Source organism: Dipteris shenzhenensis, chromosome 11 (genome assembly GCF_047967505.1).
Source record: "Dipteris shenzhenensis isolate YYH24624 ecotype China chromosome 11, Dip_SZ_1.0, whole genome shotgun sequence".
Taxonomy (NCBI): Eukaryota; Viridiplantae; Streptophyta; class Polypodiopsida; order Gleicheniales; family Dipteridaceae; genus Dipteris; species Dipteris shenzhenensis.
In genome coordinates, this window is record NC_141606.1 from 17332878 (window position 1) to 17359507 (window position 26630).

General features: G+C 42.2%; 1 protein-coding gene across 5 annotated transcripts in view; it reads left to right on the top strand.

The window, feature by feature from the left end:
• LOC147896691 (protein kinase family protein / protein phosphatase 2C (PP2C) family protein) overlaps positions 1–23385 on the top strand; it is a 32636-nt gene extending 9251 nt beyond the window's left edge. The window contains exons 2-12 of one of the 5 annotated variants that reach the window (XM_087381239.1): positions 6004–6121; positions 6546–6712; positions 7035–7102; positions 7230–7453; positions 15777–15828; positions 15940–16459; positions 21364–21436; positions 21788–22004; positions 22097–22201; positions 22289–22384; positions 22671–23385. In XM_087381239.1, the coding sequence (XP_087237365.1) occupies positions 6004–6121; positions 6546–6712; positions 7035–7102; positions 7230–7453; positions 15777–15828; positions 15940–16459; positions 21364–21436; positions 21788–22004; positions 22097–22201; positions 22289–22384; positions 22671–22865 (1835 nt within the window). In that variant the 3' untranslated portion in view covers positions 22866–23385. Of the gene's footprint in view, positions 1–6003; positions 6122–6545; positions 6713–7034; positions 7103–7229; positions 7454–15776; positions 15829–15939; positions 16460–21363; positions 21437–21787; positions 22005–22096; positions 22385–22670 lie in introns of those variants that run through there. The other 4 variants (XM_087381238.1, XM_087381242.1, XM_087381240.1 and 1 more) reach the window with 4 other exon arrangements.
• Positions 23386–26630: the final 3245 nt, after the last annotated feature.

Below are 26630 nucleotides of genomic sequence, written 5' to 3' on the forward strand. Positions count from 1 at the left end.
GACACACAACATATACCCTACAGACATTCAAGCAATACAATTATTCCTTGTTTTCTGCTATTTCAGTCTCCTTTCTGTTCCTTAGCACATTTCTAAATATAGTAAATCTAGGATTTCTTACAGCACATGATTGTTGGTTTTGGAGATTATGTCCGCCGTACTGAGGATCACTTCTGGGGCAAGCTACTAGGATATTTGTAGGGTGTATAAACCCTATGAGTGGTTATGGGGGCCTTGTGGATGTGCGGAGCAAAAATCCTATAATTCTACATGTATCAGACTCCATCCCGTGCACTCACTCCCAACATCTTTTCACCTAGATGTGATTGCTTGTACACTATATCAAATGTTATCTAAGGCTGGTGTGAACTCATGGTGTACAAACCATGGAAAATTAACTCATTTTGTATAAACTCTGAAAAGAGAGGTATCTGTAATTCAGATCAATCTGGCCAAGGAGCAGATTCCAGCCAAGGGAAAGCAGCAGATGACGAGAAGGAAGATGGAAGATAGGCCTAGAGTGATGAAAAGACAGCACAGCCTGAAGGTTTCAAGTTAAGAAGATTATGGAAGAGGAATATGAGGATGTTGTAACACCCCTACACATTTTCCAAGGGCATTATCACCACATTTTCTATTGTTCAGCTGATGTTGATTTATTTACTGTGCACATACTTATTACTGATCACACGTGTAAGTGTTCTTTCTTACAAGACTTACACTTCTAGATGGACCTCTTCTACAAATCACACCCTGGTCACTTGCATATTAGACAGACACTGTGAGCATAACTGTTGGTTTTCAGTTTGCATAGATTTTGAAGTCTAGCTAGCAAGCCCAGGGTTGATTATAGACCTAAGTGTGCATTAATTATGTGCATTGCATTTATTTTCCAGCCTGTTACTGTTTTTGCACCAAATTTCACCATGATTTGGAAGCAAACTTGCTGGACATTGCCTGCAAGGTACAAAGTTGCTCCAAACTAGTTGCAAATTGATCTAGGAGCTTATTTGGTTGCTGATTTTGCAAATTCCATTCTTTCCAGCTTTCCTTGTTGGATCCAGTCTTGATCTTCTGCATCATCTGGAAACAATTTCATTTTTGTTTTTGACGCTTGGAAAAAGAAAAGTGAAAATTAGTTAAGTGGCCAGACATCTAGCAAGTGTCTCAGCCAGAAAGTCATAAAATCAGCATCTGCGGCGAATTGCGATTCACTAGAAACAGATCCAGATCAATTTGCGGTTTGATCCAGGGTCCTGTTGCTATGATCTGGTCACATCCAGGGATCATTTGGTATTGCAATTTGATAAGCTCCTCCTTTTGGTTGACGTTTTTCACTTCTGGGAATCAATTTTCTGCTCCTGAGTTGACGATTTCATGTAAGAGCACCTTCTTCCTTCTTTGTCAGCGAATATTGTTATTATTGCTTCAAAGATGTTTCTACCTTTTTAAAAACCCTTTTGATCTTCCGTGACCCAATTTTGCATCTTGTTTTTGAGCCTAAGAGCCAAGGCTTTAACTATGATTTTATAGCTTGTATTCAACATAGTTAGGGGTTTCGAATTGGAAATAACAACCTTAGCCCCCCTTTAGGTATGAGCTTGGTCATACCTGTATTGCTACTACCCCCCAAGGAACCATTTGACACAGACCTTCCCAAGTTTCAATCGTAAGTATCCGAAAAGCACAGGTAGAACTCTACGGGATGACCATCTAGGAAGCTGCCTCCTTCAGCTCTACGGGATGAGCATCCTGGAAGTAAGTCTAGAGAGGAGACATCATAGGCTGCAACCACCCTGGGTCAAACTGCCCTGCATTTGGCCCTGGCTCTCAGTTTCCCTGTGTCCACCACTTCTTGAGTGCCCAATATTTTGCTGAAGTGAGTGTGTACCTCATGTAAAATTTCTTGATAAGTGTCTGCAACCCTGCTTGGCCAAGCTAACTGTTCGATGTGTTCCTGAGCTGATTTTGTTCTGAAGGACCTAAACATGTCCACATTGGCTTTGTCACTTTTGCCAGCCCACCAATCTCTTTAGTAAGCTACTTGTTGTCTACATTGGTTAAATTCCTCCTCCCTCAGTCTAGCTTTCACTTCTAGAAGTTGTTGATGCCCTTCCACCAAGTTGTCCTGGTCTAGTTCTTGAAGATTGGCCTCTAAATCCCTTGTTCTTTTTCGTCTGGCATCTGCAGCTCTTTTTCTGATTGCCTTTAAAAAGTTAGAGTCCTGCTAATAGCCTAGACCATTTGCCTATGTACGAGGCCGTACTTCCAGAAGCACATTCCGAAATTCTGTTTATTTTGACATGAACATAAGGTAATTGGAAAAAGGAAGGGTTTGCCTTAAACCATGATTTTCTCAAACACCCAGCTCTTTCCATGATTAAGGTAACGTGTATATGATCTGTGATGAAGAGAAGAGAAAGAAACGTCTTACTTTTCCACTTGAGAGCCCCATCTCCCACATTCCTAGAAACATAGAATCTATCAAGACAGGCTTTCTTGTGGTTAGATCTCACCTGATTATTACTCCAGGTGAAAGGAGTTTCTTTGGAGAGATCCACTAGACGTGCATGATGTTTGAACTTGGGCCAAGTATTGAATTCACTTGCACTAATCACTTTGTCCTTGTTATCCCACATGTCTGCAGAGGATTCTACCATCCTATTAATAAAGAGTTAGGAGAAATGGAACTCATATCCCAAACCAACCTATTAATAGGGAGTTAGGAGATATATTGAAGTCACCTATAAATAGGGAGTTAGGATGTCACCTATTAATAGGGAGTTAGGAGAAATGGAACTCAGGTCCTCTCCTTGGTAGCATTAGGAGTATAAATACACAAAGCATCACACCTCAGATTGGCATGTCTGACTTCAACACCTCTCCATGACGTCCAAAATTTGTGAGGCACCAACCTATGCAATCAGAGAGAGTTTTACTAAACTCCTAAGGCAGCACCCCTTTACCAACTAATGGTTGGTAATAAAACCATACTTTGTCTTTATCTACTTTTTGAAGCTGCCAATGCAGAGAATCCCCTCCAATCGTCACCTCTTGCAAGCCAAGAAATTCATGAGATGAAGTTCTCAACCATCTTCTTAATAAGGCTGGCGTGAACTCATTGAAGAGTCCTTGAACATTCAGGTGCAGGAAAGAAAATTCTGATTTGTTGTGACCTATAACTTACATAAGCTTTTTGGGTTTCTTCTTAAACTGCTGTTGCTTGGGGGCAAGTCTAACACCACACACACTTCCATCTAACTCTCCAACAAAGAGGCCTTGAATGGAATCGTTACACCTTGATCTTCAAAGGTTTGTGAGTTGTACGCTACTTTTACCAAACCTTCCACAATATCTTGGTCCTGCAAAATATCAAAGGTATTCGAGGACATTGTTTTGTCACCTCCCATGATCTGCTCAGTGTCCTCCTTCTCCTCATTTTCTTTATCACTGAGATGAACATCTACCTTTTGAGCCTCAGTCTTTTGAACAGTCACGCCTTTTTAGTATCTATCTCAATAACATTTGCCCCTTTCTGACTCTGTGAAGAGTCCTTTGAACTTACTGATCAGCTACAACATGTTCTTCTGTCGCTGTTTTAACAGGCTTCCCCTCCAGGTTTGTTTCTCAACTTTCTGTTTGCCCTTTAAGGGAAATTGCAGATAAAACGACCCCCCATCCTACATAGAAAACATGAATTACAGACATTCTTATAAAAAAAATCTGTTGCATCACTGAAGCCCCCTTTCATCTTCTAGTACCAGAGCCCCTAGTGGATCCATGAGCATGCATGATTGTGGGTTATCCCTAGGACTTACAAATCTTTCTTGTTCGACTCCCAAAAACTGGCGTAAGGGGCCACACGGTCTCTATCTAAGGAAGCAGGGCTAATGGTATGTCCAGAAATTCTACCCATGGGAGCCTTAGAGGGAGGCAGCATGCCCGTGGAGAATTTCATATCCCACATCTGCACAGACAGTGGCTGGTCCACGTACCATTCTTCACAACAGAAGAGGCTGGTCCACGTACCATTCTTCAAAACAGACATCCATTTTGGCTTATGAAAGAGAAACACAATGGAACCATTGCACATTAACGGGATATTTACTACTTTTAATCCCTTCTTAACTCAGTTTGAGTGCACCCACTCTTCAAAAAAGGGACGGGGGCTGGGGACCATGGATACAGCCGACCACTGCATGAGAATTCAACCACCTCGCAGTTTCATTCAATAACCCGGTATTGACATGCAAGTTGGAAGCCTACCTGATCAATTTGCTCCATCTCCTCCATTAGGCTGACTAGCTGATCTGCACGGGCAACGTCCTCCTTCATGACTTTCTCTTCCGATTTTTTTCGTCCGAACCAGCGTCTGACCTCTGACAGAAGTGCATCGCTTGCTTTGCCCTTCCGGGCATGAGGACATCTGAAGTTGGACCCTTGCAAGGCTCTGGCATAACTCTTTCGATGCTGTTGCAATGCCCCTTGCATGGTGTCCACCCTTTCATTGACAGTCTGTGTCGGGTGCAAAGCTTCTCCATTTGTTTTGGAGCCATTCTGGGACAGCTTGGCAGATGATGCAACGATCTTTTGTTCACCAAGGAAGCTCCAAGAAGCTGCTCAACTGCTCAGGAATGTAGCTGGTATCGACAATCTTTCTCTCTCATCCAACAAGGGAAATTTTTGACTTGCTTGAGCCATGACCTTCTAGTCCTATAGACAAATCCCAATGCATGTCATTCAGTCCCCCTCCCCCCACTGAAGTCTGCATGTCGTTGTCGCTAGGCCCATCACCCGTCAGCTCTTCCTGTCACCTTAATGAGGAGCAATAAGATCGGTGTTTGGTGGTATTAATTTTCAGTTCACGGTTAATAGATTTCTTGTCCTAATTAAATAAATCCTCAAAAACACGCTTCTGCATAAGCACGTCCCTTACGGATGTGGGAGGATTGTATAGAAGAGGATGAGCTTGCAGATCACAATGAGGAAGAATGGGAGAGAAGAGGTGTAGTAATGTCCAAGACTCTGAAGTTACATGGAAATAAGTACAAGTTGACACCATCTAATCATTCCGTTTCTTTATTGGAGCATGATGACCATTCTAGACGACGTAGAGCAGCGGATTGGATCATGCTTGGAGAGAAGGATGTACAGATGGTGATGTATAAGGGGTGACTCAATTTGGAGTTTTATTGGATATGATGCCCTTTATCCTATGCTTGCATTTTGGATGGGCTGTTCTAGTGTCTGTTTTAATTGATTGTTTCTCTTACATGTGGTTTTTCCCCGTTTAACAACTGAACCTTTCTGTGAAGTATGTCCTAGCATCTTGCCCTCTAATAATATGTTCTAGCCAACAACAAACAATCTATTGTTTTATGCTCCATTGAGTAGATACCTTGCTAAACTAGCAGGGTCCAAGTTGTCTAGGAATGAATCTCCTGACTGTATTTAGTAGAGATGCTTAAACCTCTTGTAATCCCATAATGCTCAGTGAAATTGTGTCTTTTCCATGTTGACATGTTGCTCACTTCGTCAAGGAGTTGCTTGTTTTTGCAATGATTGTATGTTGTCTTAAGGGAGTCTCTTTTTCATAATTTATTGCCTGCTTCCTGTGATGCTTCTTAATGTGAACTAGAGTAGCAAGGAGTTAGACCGATTCTAAGACGTGCCTTTGAATAAGAAGGATCTCTTGTACAGTCTATAGATTTATGTCCAGCACAAATTTACACACTTTATCATGTGTATCACCAGCGTATAGGGATAATGACTTTGTAAAGCTGTACCCTCTGTTGATTTAGCTAGTTCCTGGACACTGATCTCCTGCATTCCAGCAAACTAATCCTACGTTAATGCACTCTTTTTTGTCCATTGGTTCGTTGTATGGCATGCCATCCCCCTGATAGAGGTATAACATGGTACTCCATCTGTCCTCTTGCAATACAAGAATCCTCATTTTTGTGAACGCACTCCTCCTGAACTAGCTCGTCTGGTGCTTTACAGGTGCAGAAAGTGTTGTATATGAAGCAAGTCTTTCCGGAAACCCTGTAGCAGCAAAAATACCTCGCCTTTCAACAGCAGATGATATTGACCGTTATCATATGGAATTACAATTATTAAGGTCAGATCTCGGTAGCCTTAGATAAAGGTTGCTTGCATTCAGATTTTGTTTCATTCATGTGGCACATACACGTCTGAACTATGAATTTTCTCATCTGTATGGTTTCTTCACAATGCTTTTTGCTGTTTGGAAAGGCAAGCAGTACAATAGCTTTGCTTTGCAATTCCATCTTTCCTCATGGATGACCTTGCAGTGTGTTTATGTGATAGAAATTCAGACTCTGTAAGAAAGGGCACATATGTTAACATAACAGAAACAGCAATGTTCTTTTGTGTAGTCCATTTGTTTGTGTGAAAGAGAGGCTGCTATTGTCAGTGAGTCCTGTCAGGAATCTTGCGTGCATGCATGTGTGTGGTGTGCGCATGCATGTTTTATCTCATAGCCAATTCTAATTATGTTTTATGTGATTGATGCTATGGAAAAGCAAATTGGAGCATCCAAACATCATCAAATTGATTGCAGCCCATGCTCGGCCTCCAGAGTACTTGTTTCTGTTTCAGTTGTATAAGCAAGGAAACTTGTCTCAAGCTCTTCATATTAAGGACTGGAGACCCTCTGTGGCTGAAATTTTGAAAATTTCTTTGCAATTAGGTCTGCCTTTTTTTCTTATCTTAACAAACACAACTAGAGTTTATTGCCATTTATGTATCTAGAACTTCGCCCACAATTTCTTTTGCATCCAATAATATCCAATCTACACTCGGACAAGTGTCAATATTATGATGGAATGATGTAACTAAAAATAATGGCTGTTAGATTGTGTACGCATCATTCTGCCAGACATCGTTGTCGTAGAAAAGAACTAGATGCACTAATTCAAGAAGCTTAATTGAGAAACTTGAGAGTTCAATGGATGTTGAAGGCTTGATTGATGACCTGGTATAATGCTTATCACACTCTATGGTTTTTGCAGGCAGTGCTTTGTGCTATCTTCACCAGCTGGGTATTGTTCATAGGGACGTGAAACCTGCCAATATTCTTGTGGGTTCAACTTGCCCTTGGATGCTGACTTCTGGAGCATGATTTTGAGCATAGTTACAGTTTGGCTATTTGTTAGATTTACTTTTACTCAAAGTGAGAGGATTGACGTTCTTTGCTTTCCCCCCAGATGGACACTGATTGGAATGCATATTTGGGGGACTTTGGATTGGCAGTGCTAGCAAAGGACCTTCAGGTAGCAATGTTACAGAATTGGAAATCATGCGGAAAACCAACTGGGGGTTTTCATAAGAAGAACATGGTGGGGACACTTTTGTACATGGCTCCTGAAGTACTCAGAAAGGAGGTCCATAGTACAAAATCTGATGTCTATGGGTTTGCAATCACCATCAAGTGAGTTCTTTAGTCACAGTTATTTTGCTACACGGGATTTATTTGCCGTCTTAACTACCTTGGCCTATCTAGGGCTTCATTCTATAGGGTTGCTTGATGACTAGCTTGGCATTGCGATGCCTTTCAGTTTTCTACAAATACTGGACATCACTTAATCAATCATCTTTTCGCACCTAGCCTACCTAAGAATATCTGCTTACCTTTCTTTGCTTGCACTCTAGAGGCATGGGCCAGTTAAACCAATGAAGAGTCAAAGCTAGATTCAGCCAACTATACATCATCATGTTACAAAGATATAGACCTCTCATTAGGATAATGACAATATGGCCCATTTTGCTAGACTAGCATATGTTAGAACTGTTCCGCTGATAGTTAGACTGCTCTTCTTCGCTCAAGATCAAAATCATGATGTATCATGAGATGTCTCAGATGAAGGACTTGCAGAGACCCTAAACATTTCAAGTGAAATATTAGACTTGGACCTCCTTAATATGGAGATTTCAAGGTAACATATGAGAGCTGGACACCCTCGTGTTTCTATAATGGCTCTCTCCCCACTGGCTGTGCATTCAGTACCGTCTCTATGATTAAATATTTCATTGCTTTTTATGTGCTTTGGGTTCTTTGCTGATGCTTGGACAGGTTGTTTGTTTATCACAATGCAATGTTGTTGTGTTAGAAAACAGGTACAGAGGTTGCTTGTTATAGCCAACACTCCTGCAGTGGAAGATTATGTAGAAATGTAGCCCCAAGAAACACTGTGCTTAATTCAAATCTCACTCCTTTTCTTTTGTGCACACAAGTGATTGTAGATAGAGATAGATGCAGGCACAGTTATTGAACCATGCAGACACAGTAGAATCAGTAAAACAGATTGCTCCAGTAGATGGAGAAAAAAGGTGTGCTCAGTGTGCCACCATCTACATATGGTGCTGCCTAGATGCGGGCACCCTGGTACCTTGGAACTGTCAGCCTGTGTGTTCCTATGGAGCTTCAGTGGGCAGACTAAATGCTGCACAAACAGGTCTCCTTGCTGCTTTTAATGTGAGACAGCTGTTCACCCTTTCCTTGACCTCCCTGCTGCTCTGGATGCAGCCCACGTGTGAGGCACAAAGTGAGCCTGACTCCTGGCCTCCTTGATGCTCTGATATTTAGCCAAAATTTGAGGTACCCAGTCTGTGTCAGATCTGCCCCTCCTGACCTGCTCTCGCCGACTTTCTCCGCTGCACCTGACTGGCCCTGTCTGTGGGCCTGACCTTCTGCTACAGACTGCCAACAGGCAGTCCCTTCTGCCACCACCTGCCAGGCCTATATATCTGTCGTGGCAGACCCTTTTGGCTGCCCTATGCGTTGCCCTTGCAAGTCCTGCTGCTGCCAGCACCAGCCCTCTTCCAGGGCCCTATGCTGTCCATGCAGTCATGCTCTGCTCTTGCTGCCCACTTGGCAGGCTGCTTTCTCTCTGATCGTGGGCAGTCCTGAGATATGCCCACACGGCTTCTCTCAAAGCCTCTTTTGCTGCTGGCCTACCTCCCCATGTCCTCATTTGGGGGCTCATAGGTGGGGAGGTGACACCTAAAATCCCAACACCCCCTCTCACCGACCCTCCAGGGGCCAACACCTACACATCGATGCACATGCTCCATCAGCTCTCATTCAGAAGCTCTCAGGAACAAGTCAGAGATGTCCTCGACCTTTGATCTTTGAAATCCTAGATCGTACTCCTCCAGGTCCAGTCCTGTATAAGCAAACCATCCTGGATCATAGATTCCATCCAAGTAGTGCCAAGTCTTCATGGTGCCACCATCCTCAATCATGAACATTCCATTGTACTCAAGCAAGCCTAGTACAAACATCAGGCCTATCCACCTGTCCTCCTCAGAATCCAAGAACAGCCTGGATCCTGCCAAGCACCATGCTCTTGGGTTCTGTTTCAAGCGGTCACCACGTGGGCAGCTTCCGCAACCAAGTACTTCACCTGAACAGTGAAATCCTGTGGCTGATCCACATATATTTCCAAGGCTAAGTGTCTCTCCAGAAATCCTGGATTGTAAGCTCCGAATGAGCTCACAACTGAGTAACCCTCCAGCAACAATATACTCTCCAGATTTGTAGATGTCCTTGTCTCCACCATAAAGGCTTCAACTAGTTCAGTTTTTCCAGCTGCCAGTATTCTGCAATTGAGCTTTGGAGAAGTCTTTGAAACTTTTGTTCTTGTCAGCAAGTCATGCTCCCAAAGCAACCATCACTGCTTTTGGCAAATGTCATGCAGAAGGCGTTGATGTTCTCTGCATCTCCCTCTGCTTCCTAGGAATCTTTCACCCTCCATTTCCTGATCACATTGAGAAAACAAGGAAAAACAATGCAAATGCTTGTCCCAAAGTATACTATTGAAGTCTGAATGTATAGACAAAGAAATATACATAGTGTTGGATCCACTCGTTTGATTGTTTGCGTTGAAAACAAAGTAGGTACCTCCTGGCAGCACCCACGACATCCATGGGTAACCCCTGTACTGCCATCTTCAGTATCCCTATACTTGTATGACTCTGATCCTTGAAGTTTCCTTCATTCAAGGGGTGTTAGCTTTGTTCTCAGAACATCCTGAGCAAACATTGCTGTCCTCCAGCTTCCCAAAGGCCTCTTGTCCCTCTGGCTAATAAGACCATCTCTCAATGTTAGACATAAGAATAGTTCCACCTAAATTCTCCTGTTGCTGTTACCACATTTGCTGCTGGTTTTGACTCTGCTGATTCTTGATTGGACTCCTTCCTTCTCTTCTGATCAGCCTTCTTCTTTCTGCAGTCCCTTGCATAATGTCCTGGCTGGTCGCAATAGCAGCATTTCTTCTTTTTCTTGCGTCAGCTAATAGAAGAGTCCACCTCCTCATCAATTTTATCGTCTCTCTTCTTGTTGGGCTTGTTGTTGGTAGGGTTGCCCTTTCTTATACCCTTGCTCTTTCCTTGTGCAACTAAGGCTTTGTCATACCACTGTCCTTGTCATATATCCTTGCTGTAGCTTCGTCCTATGCCAACATGGCCCCCCAGCTTCTCAAAGGTGAGTGGCCTTGACCTTTCTGAAGTCGTTAAGGTCCCGAAGCTCCTTGGCAACATGTTGAGCATGAGCATTGGCAACTGCCCTGGATCCACCTTATGCCAACCCCTCGGAGTTGATTTCCCAATACTGTCATTTCCGTGAGGTAGTCCCGCACAATGTCACCCCCATCCATCCTCATGGTGATTAGTTGGTTCTGGAGGTTGAGGATCCTTGATGTATTGTTTGTTTCATCTGGGTCCTTCAGGATGTCCCATGCTTTCTTCAAAGCATCTGCCAAGTGAATGTGCAGAATCACTCGGTCTGCTGTGGTTCTGATGCGTGCTTCAGTGACCTCATGTAGTGCTGGTTCTTTGGACAGCACCCTCCGGCACACGTGTGCTCTCCTACCGGCTGTAGGAGATTTGCTACAAGTCATAAGGATGCTTCCAGTCTGAATCGTGTGAGAACCTCTGCTGCTGCACTCCTCCACTCCTTTTCTCTCTAACGGCTTGTTGGTCTGCACACTAGAATGGGCTGGAATGCTGAGAGAGTGAACTCGTGAATTGCAACAATGACCCCCCACAATCGGGCATTTTGTAGAAGGTTTTATGGCCTCCGGACTGGCCAACCCAGTCTATAGGTCAACCGACCAGCCAGTAATTGGGCCGATCCAGTTTGTTGCTGATCCGACTGCCCCCCTAGGCCTATATAAGGCCCTGTCTTGTACTGCCGACCTGTTCCTCCAGGGACTGCTCTGTTCCCTTGTCGGTGCATAAGTTGCTGACTCCTGCTTCAACCCTGCTGCAGCCTTTCTAGCCCTGCTAAACTGCCGACTAGCCTGCTGTAGCCTTCTTGGCCCTGCAACAGTCCACCATTCTTTCCATTTCCAAAGCGTTTGGCACTGCATGCTTCTGCACAGTAGCCACACTTGTTTGCAACATATCCACAACAACACTGAATGCTTCAAGCAGATCTGTGACTGCCGTCATACAACTTGTACCTGTTGTACCAGACACATTTGGTCTTGCTACATGCTGCTCACACGTAATCGTCCACCTGAGCTTCTGCCCACCTTGAACAGTGGACCATGTGGCAGCCCACGTGTCAACCTACAATGCTGCCCACGTGGCTGTCTTGTGGATGACTCCTTCGACCTAGATCTGCCCATGTGGCATCTAAACTTGATGCACAAACATCAGAGTCTAGAAGCTTTCAATCTTATCTTGATACCATGTCCTTGTGCTCTCCTCATGTGGGGGCTTAGAGGTGGGACATTGGATCCTAATTTCCAACACCCCCTCTCATTGTCACACTGTGGGTCCTAAATGACCCAAAGAGATATTTGCTCCCTTTGCTCCTTTTTAGAAGCTCCCAGGAACACTTTGAGATATGTGTTGCAATGAAATTCTGATACCAACATACGGTTTATCTCCACGTCCATCTCCTTGGAACTCAAGAACCAACATAGGTATAACCACAACACCATCCTCTAATGGCACTGTCACCTGTCATCACAAACATGCGTGGTCACCATATAATTCAGGTGCAATCTCTGGGTACTTCCAGTTGTCCCCCTCTGAATTTGAAAACCAACCAGACCCTGAAAATCAACAAGTCCCGTGGGTGTGTTTCAACCCGTTATGCAACTTGCATGATGCACAATATCCATCTAGAAACACTGAAATTACTCCAGGCTTTCTCCAGACAAGTTCTAAGTGAGCTGCTCTCAAGTTCAAGCTGTGAGGACACCAAGGTAAAGTAATACTTTGTATGTAGATGCCTTTGGTCCTTCTTGAGAAGTGTTTATCATCAGTATCACTTGTAAGTACCTATTCCATAGAGCTACCCATACCAACAAGGTCCACGAACCAGCAGAAAGTGCCTCTGTTAAGAAAGCTCCTCATGTACCAGTCTGAAAGCTTTTCACTATATTGAGTGCCAATCATACTATTGTAATCATCAGATAAATACAAGGAGATTGGTTTGTTGCTTGCTATCAAAACAAGCCAAGTACCTGAAGTACTCCCATTAGCACACTAGTGAGTTTTGGAGCCAATGCTCAAGTCAGTGCAAGTTACCAACCCAACATCCATCTCAGAATAGTCATCATCTTCGTCATCCTCTATGAAGGATACAACCTTGTCCTTAACATGCTTTGAGCAACATATACTGTCCCCCTTATCGTAGATTCTTTGACCATTGCTCTATCTTGGGACATGAGCACTGTCAGACGTGGATCTATGCATCTTGTCAAGGTGCTATAGGGTATAGTCACCAAGAACAACTCACCTTCTACCATATGAGCTGAATCTTTTTCAGGTTCTTGTCCCTTCGACTTTTGCTCTTGCGTCCTCTTTTGATGGGCCTTTTTCTTCTGGCAATCTCTTGCCATATGTCCAGTCTTTTCTTCTTCTTGTCTCCTCTGGAAGAGTCTCCGCCCTCAGTTAGCCTTACCTTTCCCTAGCTTGCCCCTCTGTTTACTTCATTGAAGGCTTTCTTGCTGCCATCATCCTCACGTAGCCTCTGCCTTGCTTCCTCCTGGATCAACAAGGGACCAAGCTCCTCAAAAGTCATTAACCAGTCAAGCTTCTTGGCAGTTTACTCAACATGAGAATGGTGAACTAATTGCTGTCCACCTTCTGACCTACAATGGCCCCTTGATCCTTGAAGATTTTTATTTTGACTATATGATCACTTGCTTGGTCACCCTCATCCATATGCCACGTGAATAGCTGGTTTTGCAGCATTACAATGCAGCCGGTATTCACCGTCTCATAAAAATGTTCCAGGATTGTCCATGCCTCAGGTGAGGCCTCTGCCATTGGAATGTGCGGAAGCAGCGAATCTGCCATTGTCCTGACGATCATTGCTAATGAATCAGCATCCTTCTACATTTATTCTTTTACCTCATCCAGATTTGCTGCCATGTTTGCCTCCCTGACGCATTCTGTCGATCCTCCCATTTGGGATCTCATCCTTAAATTATATCCCACAATCCCCATGCAACTATGTGACTCCAAATCTGATCTTTCACATAAGGTAATTTGACCCATTTAGCTTCCCCGTCGAACCAAAGTTTGGTATGGTATTGGCATCGGTATGTGGGTCACCATCTGGACCTGTGAGGTTTTACTTCAAAGGGAATTCTTATGCACACATTGACTTCTTGTCACACCTTACCGATCAGAAGTCACCTTCCTCTTTTAGTTGTTGAAGTTGATCTCTTACTGGATGGCTTAATGACCAAGGCATACACTTCAGGGCTTCACAGCTCTCCAGATAGGAATCTGTGTCTTTGATACCATGTTATAAAAACCTAGTCCCTATGGCTAGTTTCTCCATGCAGTGGAAATAGTAGATGGATAACGTGTGTGTGCAACGGAAGAATCTTAGAGAGGAGAAGGGAATGCTATCAACTTATGTGTCCACAAGATGGTACTCACAAACACCAAACTTAATAGATAGACAATATTAGAGCAGTTCAAAAAATGCCTTAGAATACATTGCACAAATCGTAGTCAAACGCCTTTACAGAAAACTTCACTAGAGATCCCAAAACCGGCAGCAGTCTGTTGCCCTGGATGCTCTATGGTGAGTACAAACTCTGCTCCTCCTTCTGTCCTTGCACTCCTTTGGTTGTGTGCTCCTCAGTGAGCTTCAAGAAGACCTGCACTGCCGCTGTACACCCTGTACCTGCTGCTGTACCAGACACCCTGTTCTTGCTGCATGCTGCTCACAGCTTAGCCTTCTACCTGAGCTTCAGCCCACCTTAAACAGTCGACCATGTGGCAGCCTATGTGGCAACCTACAGTGCTGCTCACGTGGCTAGCTTGTGGATGACTCCTTCCACCTAGGTCTTCCCATATTTGTGTGTCCAAGACCCAATTTTTAATCTCTCTTTCTACAACATCCTTTGTAGTACCAAAAGCCTCTTATACATCCAATAGCAAAGCCCTAAAAACCCTTCACACATTGCCCTTTTAAAGCATTTCATGATTATCCTAAAGCCAATTAGTGTCTAATACCTTTTACATATAATAGTCCTTATTACTCACATCCTTTGGTCCACTTAAAAGACATATCCAAAGCTGTCAAGAGCCATTTTGAAAGGCCATTTTTCTTACCAAGTCTGAAGGATTGCAAGATTTTTTGAAGCATTATTTAGCTTTTCCTAAAAGGGCATTATAAAGCAAATTTTAACTAAAAGGTGTTGTCAAGAAGAAAAATCTGAAGGTATTTCTAGAAGTTCGGAGGCAATTTTTCAGCACAATTGAAGGTTCAACAACTGATTTGTATTTGGCAGAAGACACTTTAGCAACAAGGTGAATCTCAACACTCGGATTGCATGATCAAGGACAATTGTGAGAAAATACTACACATTGAGGACAGTTGTGAGCAAATACACTAGGGAGTGCTGAGCATTGAGAGATGGTATCGACAACTAACATCCGAGTTTCAGAGACCATGATCTTCAATGGGAACAACTCTCACCTCTGGAAATGTAGAGTCAAGAATATCCCAGTTGGCAGGAAGTTTTGGAGTCTTGTCTCAGGTATCAGAGTAGTATTAGATGAGAAAGCTTAAAAAACAGCAAATTACCTATTGAATGCGTTAGAGATAACACAGTGAATCTGATTGATGGAGAGATTTGTCAAGTGTTATATGTACCGACACTAGCCAAGAATTTGATAATCGTGTCGAGAATCACTAATCAAAAGTTCAAGGTTCTCTTTGATAACAAGAAATGCATGATGTCTGTCCAATCAATATGGAATTGTTGCACGTGGTATAAGAGATGATACAGTGTATAGGCTAGCAGTGGTTGATACAATAAAGTTGGTGCATGCTTCAAGACAAAACGATTTGTGAGATTATACTCCCTAGATCTACATTATAGTTGTTTGCTCTTTATCTAGGGTTGGGTCTCGGTAGTGTCTCCTCTCTCACTATTTCCACAGTTACTAATGTAGTTCTCATGTGCTGGGAGTGTCACCATAAAGATAGATTATAAAAGTGTAAGTTTTTCTATAAGAAAAGTGTCTTGCTATATCAACTTTATGAAGTTTGTCATCTTGTACAAGCGTTGTATTTCTTGTATGTTGGAATCTTTGAGTGTCTTATCTGTGTGCAGCCATGCATCTTACTGTTTATTCTAGATTGAAAACACCTCATTCAGAATTATGCAAGCGTTGTCATGAGTTGGAATACAAATAGTATTACTGAAAAAGCACTACGCTTTGTGTTTCAAAAGGATTTCCTAAATATCTAAGGCAATGCCAACTTTGTGCAGTGAACTTGCAACAGGTGTTGTGCCATACACTGACCGACGAACAGAAGCTCAGGTAGGCCTTCTGTGCATAAACCTGGAAAGTATTTCTTTTGCAATTCATGTCCTGTAGAGAACCTTGAGGCTGGATCACCTTTTCACTACCATCATATTCTGCTCTCTGCAGGCACATACAGTATTGGAGATGAATTACACAGAGCAGCAGTTGAGTGCCGCTATCACCTCGGGATTGCGTCCTGTTCTTGCTGGCCCTGAATGTGGCATTCCATGTGATTTGTCATCATTGATTGAGCATTGCTGGAATGAGGAACCAACATTGCGGCCTTCTTTTGCTGAAGTTGTAAAAAGGCTGCAAGAGATTTCATCTGTATGGAAACCTGAAGTTTGTGAAGATAATAAGAGAGAGAGACTTGATCCTCGTGAAGTGTCTTCAGATGCAGGCATGGAAATGAACAATCGTGACTTGGACTGGCCTAAACATAACAGTTGTCACGAACAAAAGATTTCTCCTGTCTTGGGTTCGAGTTGGCAGATGTCCTCGGATGTGGCTTACACCCCGACATTGTCCTGGGGTTTTTTTGCCACATGTGGAGGCAGACAGAAAATGGAGGATACCTGTTTTCTTCTTCCTCAGTTTGGAGGAGCCAGCCACATTCATTTGTTTGGTGTTTTGGATGGGCATCGAGGTTAGAGTGCCTTCTCCACTATTAAGCCAAGCTAGCTGTATGCAGTGGATTTCCAGAGTTTGCCATGCATGCTAGCAGCATTTCAGCCTTTCTTTTCCAAAATATGCAGAGCAGTATTCCTTCTTTAATTCCAAATCTCTTGGTAATATAAATGGTGGAGGCTGAGCTGGGAGGCTAAAGAAGGCAGAGAATGGAATATTTTTGCAAATACAGACAGTCAGCAGGACCAACCTAATCCCTTTTGAACGATATTGTGCTAGCTCAATCATCAAGTGCCTCCAATTGTTTGAGGTGTTTGAGGCATTCCTGTACACCTGACACAAGTCTCCCCCAATTGAGGTGTTCCAAATCTGATTCTCAAGTCTGACACTTACCTGTAACAAGTCTCCCCTAAGTGAGGTGTTCCAAATCTGATTTTCAAGTCTGGCACTGGTACGGTAGTATCTGAATTGTAATCCCTCAGAATCCATGTGAATACATGTAGGAACATAAACGAATTTAATGCACCTGACAGATGATGAAATCAGTTTACAGCACTATATAACTTTCTGAACAAAAAGTTGAATGTGACTCACTTATAAAAAATCATTCAATAAGTTACTAGTCACCTTACTCGACAGCCCATTGGGTAACAACAACTCATTGGGTATGCCTTTTCAGACACAATTTCCAATAGACAATGCAAGATACTCCAAGGTATCAAGCAACTGAAGTTCTCAACTGGAACTTCATTAGCTCTTAGCAAAGTGATCATCTTTGCTACTGCTAAACATTTGAACCTTATACCAATTATTAATGTTAGGGGCCCCCTCGGTAATGGTCCTGAATTCCCTGCCAGATAGGAATTCTGATGCATTTGCAATAGTATCTGTAGTGCCCCATACCACCATAGATCACCCCTCAGGATGATCTATCTGGATCATCAAGTGTAGACCTTTGTTGGATCCATGTTCAAATCAAGGTCTAGTGGAATCCTTTTAGGATCCTTGAATCTATTGCTAGATTCTAGAAAATCATTTCATATTTCTCCGTTCTCCCTCCCTTGAAGATAAACATAAGGGATCCCAGAGCTGTATCACAATACCATGGCCATGAGGGAGAGGTGTGGGTAGAAACTCAGCCGAGTACACAACTTGACTTTGCCTAGCTTCGTCCTTAAGGTCAACTCTTACTAGAGTTACCTCTAGGCCACTGGGAGGGTTCCTTTACGAAGGAGTCGTCTTCTTTTCTTTCTTTAACCAACGGGAAATCATACCCATGATGTCTCACAAGATGGGGTCACTTAAAACCACTTGTAGCAACAATTCTTAGCATTTATGTAGAGGATACATGAATTCATAGTTCCATATTTATTGAGTGTTCCAATCCTGTGCTCAATCCAAAGCACTAGGAGAACTGAGCTTAAGAAGTTCCCTTTGCAATCCGCCTGCTATCCAAGTGGATCCTCACTCCAGGATAGCATAGTTGATTGAAAGATTTACGTGAACAATTAAAGTCATGTCATCGGTGAAGGTCAAGTCTTCAATTACATAACTTAAAATGATATCACATAGAGAAGAGCAGGTTAGCCATCCGCACACTGTTCAAGTCACCATCACTAGAGAGATGTGACTTTGCCATTTTTGGTTGATTAGTCAAATCACGACCATCCAATCACAATCTTGGCCGCAATTATACCACAGGAATCCACCTAGAGGGTGATTGGCCAAGAAATGATTTTACAGTGGGATAACCAAAAGTTGTACAACAGTTCTTGACCAAAGATCAAACTTTTCAATACTTCTTAAATTCTGTTTGGAACACAAGATAGTTTTAAACTTTCCTAAGCACAATTAAGCGTTTAAAAACTGAAAACTTTTGCTTGGAAAGGAGATCAAATATTGAATGAGAATTCAAAATACAATATTACAAAGTGGCTAACAATTAATGGACAAAAACATTCAGGTAGCGAAATTTGATACTATTCCACCCACAAAAAACAAATTGGTGGATTATTACAATGGGACTTCAATAATTACTTTGTTTTAGGTGCGGTTGGTTTCTCATTCATCTTAATCCATTTGTGGAACCCATCCTCAGTCTCCTCATCACTGCTGCTAATCCACACAGCAGTGGCTCTCAGCTCCTCTTGCAGGGCCTTTATTTCTCGTATAATGAGATCCGATTCCTACGCCTAAGCTGCGAGGTGGCCTCATCTTCCAGCTCTGTTATAAAGTAATCCAGCCTTGGTGTGCGATCACTTCCCTGATGTTCTCTTGCCATAAATGGTCAAATCTTGAAGGAGTATTATAGGTAGGATTTATGATGTAGTAATTCATGGGTGAATCTTACAAAAGGTAGCTTTCTACGCAAGGCAGGGGAACTACATATAATATACTATCTGCATGTGGTAGAACATTGCGTACAGTATTGCTTTGCAGTGTTGTCAACAATTCTCCTGCCTAATTACTGTGTTCGGCCACAGCTTTAAGGGAACAAGCCACTTAGAATCAAAGAGCCCTTCCAGGTATGCTCACTCAGCCTTCACTTTAATGTGGAGAGAACTGAAGAGTAGCGACAGTCCCAGTGCAGCAAACAGATAGTGTCGCTCAATAAACACCCAGCGGATCTCACGGCACAGTTCAGCTGATGGAGATTGCTCAGTATTGGATAGACGATCAGCTGTTTGTGAAATCAATCGATACTTGGCAAGATGCTCAGCGACAAAGCAATAGCACAGCAGGGCGATTACTTTGGTGGAGTTCCAGGCAGTAAGCGGCTGCCATGCTGGCAGCAATTGGCGAAATTGCAGACAGCAAATGGTGAGTATGCCAAGTGATATGGCTGTAAGAAAATAGCCGATTTACAATCTGTTATTGCAAAGCCCACCAAAATTTATAGAGCTGGGGGTTCCTAAGTGAGGCAAAGGCTCAATTTTAGCTTTAAAAGCTAGAATTAGACTTAGCCCTTACTTTTAGCTGAAAGCTACAAACTTTTAGAAATTCTAAGTAAAATTAGCAAAAGATAAACTAACTTTAGCCCTTTTCCATTCATCAATTAGAACCAAGCCTTTAGAACTGAGATTACATACCTTTAGCGCTATTCTTTGGCTGAACTTGTCCTGCATGCACTCCATGCAACCACTAATTACAGGCACATGCCTATAAATCCTCCAGCGCACTGAACCAATACAGCATGCAACCAGCAATTCATCTTTGCATGTCCCAGTTTAGGCATTCTAGTCATTAATACGCAAGGCCATAGACAGAGGCCTAGCTGCAGTTCACAACTGCGTGCATGACCGCAAAGTGAACACAACTCAAATAAACAATGTAACATTCGTTGCAGATTCTCCTCTTCCACAAAAGAGGCGAAATAGTCCTGGTAGATCCTGCTCAGGCTCTACTCAGCCCCACATCTCTCTATCAGCAAATTCTCTGCCCACATCTCAGGCTCTACTCAGCCCCAAATCTCTCTATCAGCAAATTCTCTACCTGTTAATGCCAACATGTTGCTGCAGCAATGTTGCAGCATGACCAGCCTTCAGGAACAGCAACCAGGCTATTCCAGGCTGCTCTGAGCTTTGAATCCAACAACCTTATTCGTTTGTTCAATTATCTACCAGCACTAATTTGCTATTGACAGACAAGAGTGAAAAGCTTCGTATACCAGCATGGACAGTCCAGGACGCACAATCCCTCTGCAGGAACTATTGAAGCCAAAAAATACAGTGCTAGCAAAAAGGAGCGTTGCAGAACTCTCTGCCACACCCTTGCTGCAAATTGTAGCTCAGTTCAAGGTGTCAAAATCCTTGAAATCAGCTTCGACTCAACCACAGAGATGCTTTTGAAACTATGCTTGCCCATCTAGGAATTTTCTCAATCCTCTCCCAGCAGCTTCTGCTAGCAACACACCCAAGGGAATTCACATTTTCCCTCACAGCAACAGGACTCCACACAGCTTTAAGCTGGCTCTGATACCAAATGAAACATTTCCTAACCAGGTCTGGCCAGCCCCAGACCCTAGTAAGGTACAGCTTTGAACCATAGTACAATCAAACCACAGGACACACCCGCAAACAACCCCTACTAGCAGCTAACCTTCCGAGGTTTAGAACACCGCAGATAGCCAGCCAGCAGACATGAGTCCCATACCACATGCCCTTTCCTCTAGCTGTTGCTCCCAGGCCAGCAGGTCTACGTCCCATGCCACACGCCCTTTCCTCTAGCTGTGCTCTTAGGCCAGCAGGTCTCCATCCAGAGACTCGGTCCCCTGCTAATGAGCCCTGGCCTATGCTTATAGGCCAGGCCTTGGCTATCTTTAGCTGTAGCATTTATGCCTAAAGTAACTTTACTTGACTTTCTGCTGAGTTTTAGCTCAGCCATGCCACGCCTTTATCAGGCCAGCTCTATCCATAGGATCTAGACCTCATCATGCTCTGGTCACAACTCTAGATTATTCCTAACCCTGAGTTAGACCAGGCTTTAACCTTAGATCTTATCCAAGATCCAGGTTAGTCTGTCCTTGGCTTTGATTAGCCTAGGCTCCATTTAGTCCTGTCATGGACATAACAATATGTACAAACGGTGACAGTCCTATGTGCAAATTAAATAAAAATTTACTAAAATTCCATGAACTCCTAAATTTTCAGGACGAAATATTTTTGATGTTGTGGAGATGCAAGTATACTCAGGCCCTCAATGCAAATTGAGCCTGCATACTGCCTAGTTGGCTCTTACAAAACCTTTTATCATTTAGGACAGACATCTTCAGGTAGGATGGGCAATAGTGAACTGTAAACGACATATATATGTTTTGCAAATGCTTGCAATGGAATGTACTTCAATAGTCAAACAGGCTTTTTTGCTAGGTTTCTACCAGGGACGAATAGACAGCTCGTTTACTCAAAGTTAAACATTGACCAGGGCCGGAGGCGGCAGAGTACGCTGCTCATGCCATTCCAAACCATTTGTTAACAACAGCAGAGGCAGATACCAGGTATGTTACAGTGAAGCAGATTTGATGTCAAGCCTATGCTTCTAATACCAGCACAAATATGCATACCAGAGGTGGAATGTGGGTCATGGTTGCATGTAAGCGCATGATAGTCCCACTTTTTAACCCCATCTGGTAGTCTTCACATGTCTCGTGTCTTCTAAATTTACTTCTATCATATGAGAGGGGGAAAACATGTTAGAGTAGCTATTCTGTTGCATGCCTCTTCATGATCTATGTAACAAATCCTGTCATTGTGAAGTCAAGCATGTAACTTATACCATTGAACAATGACGTAGTTAGGCTACAAATTTATATGATTGAGACTATCATAATGCTCATGCTGCTGTGCAGCCTCTCAGAGGCTTTTTCAGCTGCTTTCATTGAAACAGATGTGACCTTTCGTCGTGAGCTTGAGATTAAGCGACAGAGAAAGAAGGGTGGTGAGGATTGGCATCCTGGCTGCACAGCTGCTGCAGCATTGTTTGTCAACAATTTGCTCTTGGTGGCCAATGCTGGTGACTGTAGGACAGTCTTGTGTAGAGATGGCGAGGCAAAGGCTCTAAGCAAGGTATGCTGGGTGGGATTTTGCTTGATTTATTTGTTTTGTGAGAATTTGAAGTTGATTTGAGATGTGATTTTGTTGTTGTCTTTGAGTTGAAGGATCATACAGCCAGCTGCCTTATGGAGAGAGAACGGGTAGTCAGGCTAGGTGGCCAAGTGAAGTGGCAGATAGACACTTGGCGCGTTGGCACTGCGGCTCTCCAGGTGTGTATTGATTCATGTTTAATAAACATTACTAGGCTGATTGACTTGCATGTTGATCTTTCCATTCTGTGCATCCTTTGTTATCAGGTCACTCGTTCCATTGGTGATGATGACTTGAAGCCCGCAGTCACTGCTGAACCAGAGGTTACAGAGGTCAATTTGACAGCACATGATGAATTTTTGGTGAGTCAATACATGGTTTTTCAATATAAAGTAAGTAGTTATGTAACAGTAGCATCGTTCAGAAAAAGAGATTAACTAAACCTCAGAGGGACATCATGTTTGAACAAGCATTCAGAATCCAGGTGTCTGCTGTCTTTGTGCTTGATGGAACCTCTGGCATGCATGCCTACTTTGAATGCAGGCATGCGTAAAGATCTCGTTGTGTGTTGGTCCTTTGATGTTGTCATGAATTGAACTCGTAAACTTAGGTGCTAACAGAACATGAGCCCTTGGTTTTCATTCTCAGATTATAGCAAGTGATGGACTCTGGGATAAAGTCAGTAACGAGGAAGCTATTTCGTTCGTAAAGAATACCGTCAAGGAACCTACCATGTCTTCTAAGCGATTGGCAACTGAAGCTGTTGAACGTGGGAGTAGTGATAATATTACTGTGATTGTAGTCTTTCTCCATCCAGTCTCTACATTGGAGCGTGTGTATTAGTTCCCTGCTAATATCTTTGGCACCACTGGTGACTGAAGGTCTGGATGTGAGGGTGCATTACCACGATTGTGGTCTCAGTCTCTAGCTTGTGTGCGAGAGGTCATTTCCTCCATTTCACTCGTGCTTCTAGTTCTCAAATTTTGCATTGAAAGTCATTTAGCTCTTTGCAGTACAGGAATGAAAACTTCTGAGTAAACTCCTGCAAAATTTGGTGGTTTTCATAAATTAAAATTTGTGTTTAAACGTTCCTTGATTGGCCATATCAGTTATTGAAGGCATTCTATCCCTTTGTATAACAACATTGAGTGGTTATGTTGGTGGTTTTGTTGCAAATTAAACTTTGAACAATAGGAGAAAGGGCAACTCCGCAAGTAATGTGAGATGGTCTCTTGATTTCTTGCTTTGCAAAGAGTGATAGGTACCATCCTTACTCATCTGCATCAGCCATGGTGAGACCATTGTGTGCCGCCAGCTAGAAGAAATGGGCAACGTTCCCCATGGTTTGCAGCTAGTCCAAAGTCACAAGCAAGATCTAAGAAGACCTTTTTGTAGTACCTGCTGCTCAAGCTATTGCCTCTCATGTGAGGGGATATCCGTATTTTCTATCTCAAGCATGGAATTTAGTAATGTAAACAATTCAATTGAATTATTTCTCAAGAATAAGATATTGATTACAATTTCATTCCTACTACATCAATCCATACATTATTTTCTTTGATAGCTCATCATAACTTCTTTTTTTTCAAATGGATATGAAATTGAAATTTTTCAATGGGATAGTTGATGAAAAAGTATGTCTAACAACTAAAAGGTCTCACTACGCAAGGTAAATGGAATTCTTTTCAGAACCTTAAAAAAGGCCCCTTGTATAATTTCTCCAGCAATGGCAATATTAGCTTATGGGAAATTTCTAGACTTCATTGACCATTGGGACTTTATTCTTCTAGAAATCTGATTGAGGTGGATAAGAGAAAAGCTAGAATGAGTATACTTTTCCACTTATCATTCCCTCATGAAAATTTTCCAAGGGAAGATATCTTAGAAAATAAAGTAAAACTCACCTCATAAGGGAATCTATTGACAGGAAACAGATAGGGTTATCAAAGAATGAAAGAGATAGTCTCCTTGCTTAGGATGAATTGCTAGCTCCACCCCTTAAGAGATAGTCTCCTTGCTTAGGATGAATTGCTAGCTCCACCCCTTGCCTCCCCATCACCTCTATTCTTGTGCCCCTTTCCCCCATTTTCTGCTCAACCCCCCTGCCCCTTCCCCCTCCCTGTTCTATTTCTCTTGCTCCCCTCCCTCCCTCCCCCCCCCCCCCAACTTCGGTGCCTACTACAAGCTATCATGCTGCTTCACAGTAGCATCTATGGCTGCTACCCCCTCTTGCAACCTCCCTTGGATTGGTTCTACACAACCTCCTTCGAAGGACTTCCCCCTTGCCCCTCTCTCTCCCTCTTCCTCATTCCTATGAACACTTCTTCTTTAGTAGCTATCCTTCCTCAAAGTTGTTCCGTGGGTTGAAGGGTTATTTTCGGGCCCTATCAGCCATCGAGGATTACCATTCTTTGAGTGATTGTGTTCGATTGAGGTGACGATTCGAGTGGAGACGTTTGTTAATTTTCACATTTTAGTGCAATGATCTATGCTAAAAGGTAGCATACATTACTGATTTTTATGGTTGATGTCCTATCTCCTTTATATTGTGAATACTCATTGTTCTTACATACAAACAACCATAGTTTCTCAAAGATTACAAATTTAAACCCAAATAAGCACCTACATCAATAGGAATATACACAAATCAATTGACGCTATGCAAATTATCTAATAATTAGAATATAGTCAGCTCTCATTCATGTATGGGAAGATGATATGTATAAGTTCCTTCAATTCAAAAATGCATCCACAAAAAGATGCACCAGATGGGCGAGTAGTGCGTCAAGTGAAGATCTCATAAAATTTAGAAAATCAAGCCATTCTAGTCCACTTATGTTCCAAATATAACCTTCACTGGTATATTTATGGTTGATGGCGTGCCCATTATAATTTTGGTAGTATCTTAAAGACTTGAAATCTAAAAACCTATGAGCATCTAAATCATACAAATCAATTCATTATCGTCAAGTTATTTAAGTTCCAAATAGAGGTATCTCTCATTCATTTATGGAAAAAGGGCATGTCCACATGGTCTTTTTTAATACAAAAAATCCATACAGACATGAAAGTGATGGCCTTTAGAACATATACCCAAATATCAAAAGTACAAATTATGGTTAGTTAGCTACAATTGCTTTAAATGTTTCCAAAATCTACATTGTAGATATAGCACTAGTTAATATTTTTGTTTTCAAACAACTCTAAATATATCCTTTATTGCTTTATTTATGGTTGCTATCTTTCTTGTGACTTTTCAAATGTCCCAAGCTTCAAGGATTAAAAGCAATTAGGTTTTTTATAAACAAACAATAATAGTCTCTTAAAGATTGAAAGACCAAAACCATTTGAGCATCTAAATCAATGGGAATATATAAAAATCAATTCATTTTCCTCAAGTTATTTATGTCACAAATACAGGGATCTCTCATTAATTTATTAAGATGACATGTCTACATGATTTTATTGAATGCAAAGAAATCCATACACATGTAGAAGAAAGACTCTTTAGATTGTATACCCAATATCAAATGTCCAAGATTATGTAGCTATGAGCGCTTCTATATGTTTCCCAAAATTACATTGTAGATACATCAAAACTATAGTATTGTTTTTCTAAAAGCATCTAAAAAAATAACCCAATGCATCCTCATACCTATCCCAAATGCATAAGATACGTATAAAATGAAACTATGCAATCTGAAAATTCAATTGAGTGGTCGGCTAGCCAATACTTGATTGGTTTTTACAAGAAGCTAGTGCTTAGAACAATTCAACCTTTGTAAGAGCTACTTGGTGCATAACTTGCAGACTTTATCACTCAATCCCAAGTCACCAACAAACATAAAGTAGATGTGTTTACATGGCATATACATCCCTTTCTTTGCATCTCATTGCATGAATCCCTTGCAAGAGGAGAGTGGAAACATCCCTTGTGTATGTTAGATCCTTTGCAACAATGGAATGTTCTGAATGCACATGGAAAAGGTACATTTCACTTGAACTTATTATTTTCTTTTGGACCACTTTATCATTCCAACTTTGAGCCTTTTAAGTTCTCTCTTGAGAATCTTTACTTAGCTTGAATGTCCACTTCACTATTCTATAATCATGACTCAATCCGACTATACTCATCTGCATGCTAGGTCCTTGCACAAGCAAATTTTTATCCTCAAGCACAAAACTTGCTCTTCATAATTGCTCATTTTAATGCTATTTTATGAAAGTCCTGATGGAAACATTCCACACCCTAGGCAAATGTCTAGCACACCAAGGATAGACTAATCAACACTCCATGTATGGGCTATAGAGGTATTGCCAAACCATACAAGATGTTATTTATTACCATTAGGATGTCTTATCCCCTTGAAACAAGGTGCAAGGGCACCCTCATATACACTTCGACCCAATGTAGTTATGAGTGCTCCACATTGACCCTTTATGGTTGGGCAGTAATGAACCCAAAGCATGTCAGCACACTATGTAGCTCTATTCTTCTGATAGCCCAACTAGTGTCATAGACAACACTCTCCTTGTAGAGAATCTCCTCTTCTTGTAGAATTGAAGAGGTAGATCTCCTCCAACAAGTGGTTTCTCACTAGTAGTATA